Here is a 3405-nt window from a genome sequence, read left to right as displayed (position 1 = left end):
CGGCTCGTAGATGTTGAGTCCGGGTCGTCTTGCCCGGCGATGCCCTCGAGCGTGAGGAAGGTGCGGATGAGCAGGATGATGTACGGCGGCGTGTACATCTGCCAGAAGAAGCCCATGTCCCCGAGGACGATCGACAGCGCGCCGAAGCGCGACCCGCCCCCCGGGCACGCCTATGGGGAGATATGGGGAGATATGGGGAGATATGGGGAGATATGGGGAGATATGGGGAGACCCGCCGCCCGGGCACGCCTGAGGGGTAGGGGATGGGTTCGGGTGCCGTGGGGGGTAGGGGACCCGCCGCCCGGGCACGCCTCCAAGGTAAGGTAAGGTAAGGTACACTTCTCCACACACACGAGGTGGTGGGGCAAGGGCAAGGCGAGCCCTCGCGTCTCCACGTCTGACGACAGGAGCCCCACGGCATTCAAAGTGCAAGGCCCGTTGCGCGTGGGTGAGCGGTGTGTGTGGGCACGCCTCCATCCGCTCGCGCAGCTCCTCGGCCATGATGGCGGTCAGGTCCGGGCCTACGGGGAGACATGGGGAGATATGGGGAGACATGGGGAGACATGGGGAGATACAGCTGACCAAGGAGCTGAGGCTCGAGATATGGGGAGATATGGGGAGATATGGGGAGACCTGCCGGGTGCGTCGTCTGCCACGGGTCGCTCTCCTAAGAAAAAAAGAAAAGCGACTGTAACAGCTCTCAAAGGAGCTCTCTCCTCCCTCCCTCCCTCCCTCCCTCCCCCTCCCTCCCTCCCCCCCCCCCCTCCTCCTCGCCTTGGCGCGCCACTCGATCGGCGTGCCGATGAAGCCCGTGTCGACAAAGGCGCGGACGAGGCCGACGTAGTCCTTGGAGAGCACGCACTGGATCCCGCTCGCAAACGCCTCCATGATGCCCTCCTCGACGCCGCTCATCAGCCCAAAGTCGAGGAAGACGAGCCGCCCGTCGTCGGCTAGCATGATGTTGCCTGCCATCCAGGTGGTGGCAAGGGTGGCGAGTGTGTGTGGCAAGGGTGGCAAGGGTGGCAAGCACGGCACGCATGGCAACTACGGCAACTACGGCAAGCACGGTAAGCATGCCAAGTATGGTAAGTATGGAAAGACGGGGTAGTTGCCTTCGTGCGGGTCGGCGTGGACGATGCCGGTCAGCACCAGCCCCGCCGTCACCGCCTCGCAGCTCATGAAAGTCATCCGCATCGCCTCCTCCGGCGCTAGGTCGGAGAGGTGGCGGCCGTGCACCCACTCCATCGCCATCGCGCGGCGAGTCGTCAGCTCGGGGAGTGTCACCGGCACCTGCGTGCTGAATACGCCGACATCAGGCCGGGAAGACGGTACTGTGCAGCGTCACGGTACTGTGCAGCGTCTTCGGAGCACCGCATGAAGACAACGGAGAGGAGTACAGCGGAGTACAGCGGAGCACAGCGGAATGCGGCGGAATACGTCTCCTCTCGAGCGCTGGTCGGAGTACAAGACTGCGTCTTCCGCTTCTAGGCACAGGGACGTCCACATAACCAAGGAAGGAGAGGGAGCGCTTGAAGGCCGCCGCGTTGCGCGCCTCGTTCCGAAAGTCGAGCTCCTGCACGATTCCACTCGCGACGAGGTCAAAGATGGCAAGCAGGTCGCCTAATTAGTGCCACTTAGTGTCACTTAGTGTTAGTTAGTGTAATTGAGTCGAAGATGGCGAGCAGGTCGCCGTTCCAGTACCGGCCTTGGATGGCCTTCAGCGCCACGATGATGACGGAGCCGTCGAGCAGGCACTGGCGCAGCGCGCCCGGGCGCTGAACCTTGACGGCGATCTCGCGACCGTCGTGCATCGTCCCGCGGTAGACCTGGCCGAGCGACGCCGAGGCGATGCAGTCGGCAGTGAGCTTGGCAAACAGCGGCGGCGCGTCGGGGTCAAAGCCCTCGTGACGCTGCAGCGGGGAGGGCAGGCCCGGCGCGAGCGGGCCCTTTGCCCCAAAGTCCTCGGCGATGACGCGGTAGGCCTCCTCGTTCGGGAAGGGCTCGTTCGACGTCTGCAGCCCCTTGAGCGCCTCGCACACGTCCTCCGGCAAAATGTCGGGCCGCTGGCTCAGCGTCTGCCCGACCTTGACGGCGACTGGCCCCAGGGCGGAGAGCTCGCTGCGCAGCACGACGCCGCGGTCGACGCTGCCGTCGGTCGCCTCCCACGCAGAGCGCACTCGCTGAAAGGCGCGCAGGAACTCGTACGCCCGCGAGACCATCAGCGTCGGCCGCCGCTGAAAGTATCCGACCACTCGATCGCGGTCGTACGTCGCGACGCCCCCGGGTAGGTTCAGGCCGACGACGGCCTCGAGCAGGAGCTGCGGGTTGCCGGTCAGCGCCTCCAGCGACTTTTCGATCTGCGCAAACAGCGGCGGCAGCGCCTCGGTCGTCGCCGCCGACGGCAGCTCCGCCTCGGGTGGCTCAGCGACGCTGCACGAGGCGGTCGCAGCGCGAGGCTGCAGCGCCGGCCGGAGAGGTAGCGACGGCTGCGGCGCCGCACGAGAGGGCGTACGGCCTGGCAGGACGGCGTGCGGCGCGTGCCACGCCCAGGCGAAGAGCAACATGGAGACCGCGGGAGAGACAGCGGAGAGAGAAGGCCGTCGAGCCAGCGGTGTCGAAGAAGTGTCACTTGCTAAGACGAGGCAACTAGGGGATCGCTCGCCGCTCGCTCGCACGTTCGCGCTCGACCTTCTACTTCCTCGTGATCCACCGCCGCCACCCTCGCCTCGCCCTCCCGACGCCTAGCCGCTCGCTCGCTCCTATCCGTGCCACGCCTATCCGTGATCCTGCCGTTACCGCGCCGTCCTTGCTCCTCCCTGCCGTGCCGCTCCTTCCTCCGTGCCGCGCCGCCCTTGCCGTTTAGCCCGCCGCCCCCCCTGCCGTCCGTTACCGCCGTGCCGCCGTACCGCCCGCCGCCGCCGCCCTCCACCCCCTCCACACCGCCGCCACCGCTGCTCACGCCGCCGCCGCCCTCCACCTCGCCCACGCCGCCGCTACCCTCCACCTTCTTCCCACCGCCGCCGCCGCCGCTCACGCCTCCGCCGCCTTCCATCTCGCCCACGCCTCCGCCGCCCTCCACCTCTCCCATGCCGCCCCCCCGCCCTCCACCTCGCCCACCCCTTTGCCACCACCCTCTCCTTCGCTCACCCCTTTGCCACCACCCTCTCCTTTGCCGCCCCTCGCCCCCACCGTTCTCCACCTCCACCCCTCACCCTCACGAGGGCCTAGCCAACGGCGTCCGATATTCCGCTGGAGAGAGTATGCCTTCGGCGTGCCAGACCGCCAGTGCGCCGGACTGCCTCACGGACTGGCTGGAGCGGCTGATAGCGGACACGGCGTTTGCGATCGCCAAAGGCGTCCTACCCGCCGAACGTACTGCGGCCTTTTTGGAGGACAACGGCGCAG

At 67.1% G+C, this 3405-nt stretch overlaps 2 protein-coding genes across 2 annotated transcripts in view; one reads left to right on the top strand and one right to left on the bottom strand.

The window, feature by feature from the left end:
• Positions 1 to 632: 632 nt before the first annotated feature.
• EMIHUDRAFT_447814 (hypothetical protein) lies at positions 633 to 2600 on the bottom strand (the record flags this gene model as incomplete). Its single annotated transcript, XM_005775467.1, has 5 exons — positions 1645 to 2600; positions 1505 to 1586; positions 1113 to 1290; positions 775 to 965; positions 633 to 667 (listed from the first exon to the last, which is right to left on the bottom strand). Coding segments are annotated over exons 1-5 (1404 nt in total), but the record flags the coding sequence as incomplete, so codon positions are not given.
• A 660-nt stretch (positions 2601 to 3260) lies between these two features.
• The window catches only part of EMIHUDRAFT_195669 (hypothetical protein), a gene marked incomplete at both ends in the record, with an annotated part of 2300 nt that continues 2155 nt past the window's right edge, over positions 3261 to 3405 (top strand). The window contains one exon of the mRNA XM_005775466.1: positions 3261 to 3372. Within this exon, the coding sequence (XP_005775523.1) occupies positions 3261 to 3372 (112 nt within the window). The remainder of the gene's footprint in view (positions 3373 to 3405) is intronic.

Source organism: Emiliania huxleyi (assembly GCF_000372725.1).
Source record: "Emiliania huxleyi CCMP1516 unplaced genomic scaffold EMIHUscaffold_3, whole genome shotgun sequence".
NCBI lineage: Eukaryota > Haptophyta > Isochrysidales > Noelaerhabdaceae > Emiliania > Emiliania huxleyi.
This window is presented reverse-complemented; position numbering and strand designations above follow the sequence as displayed.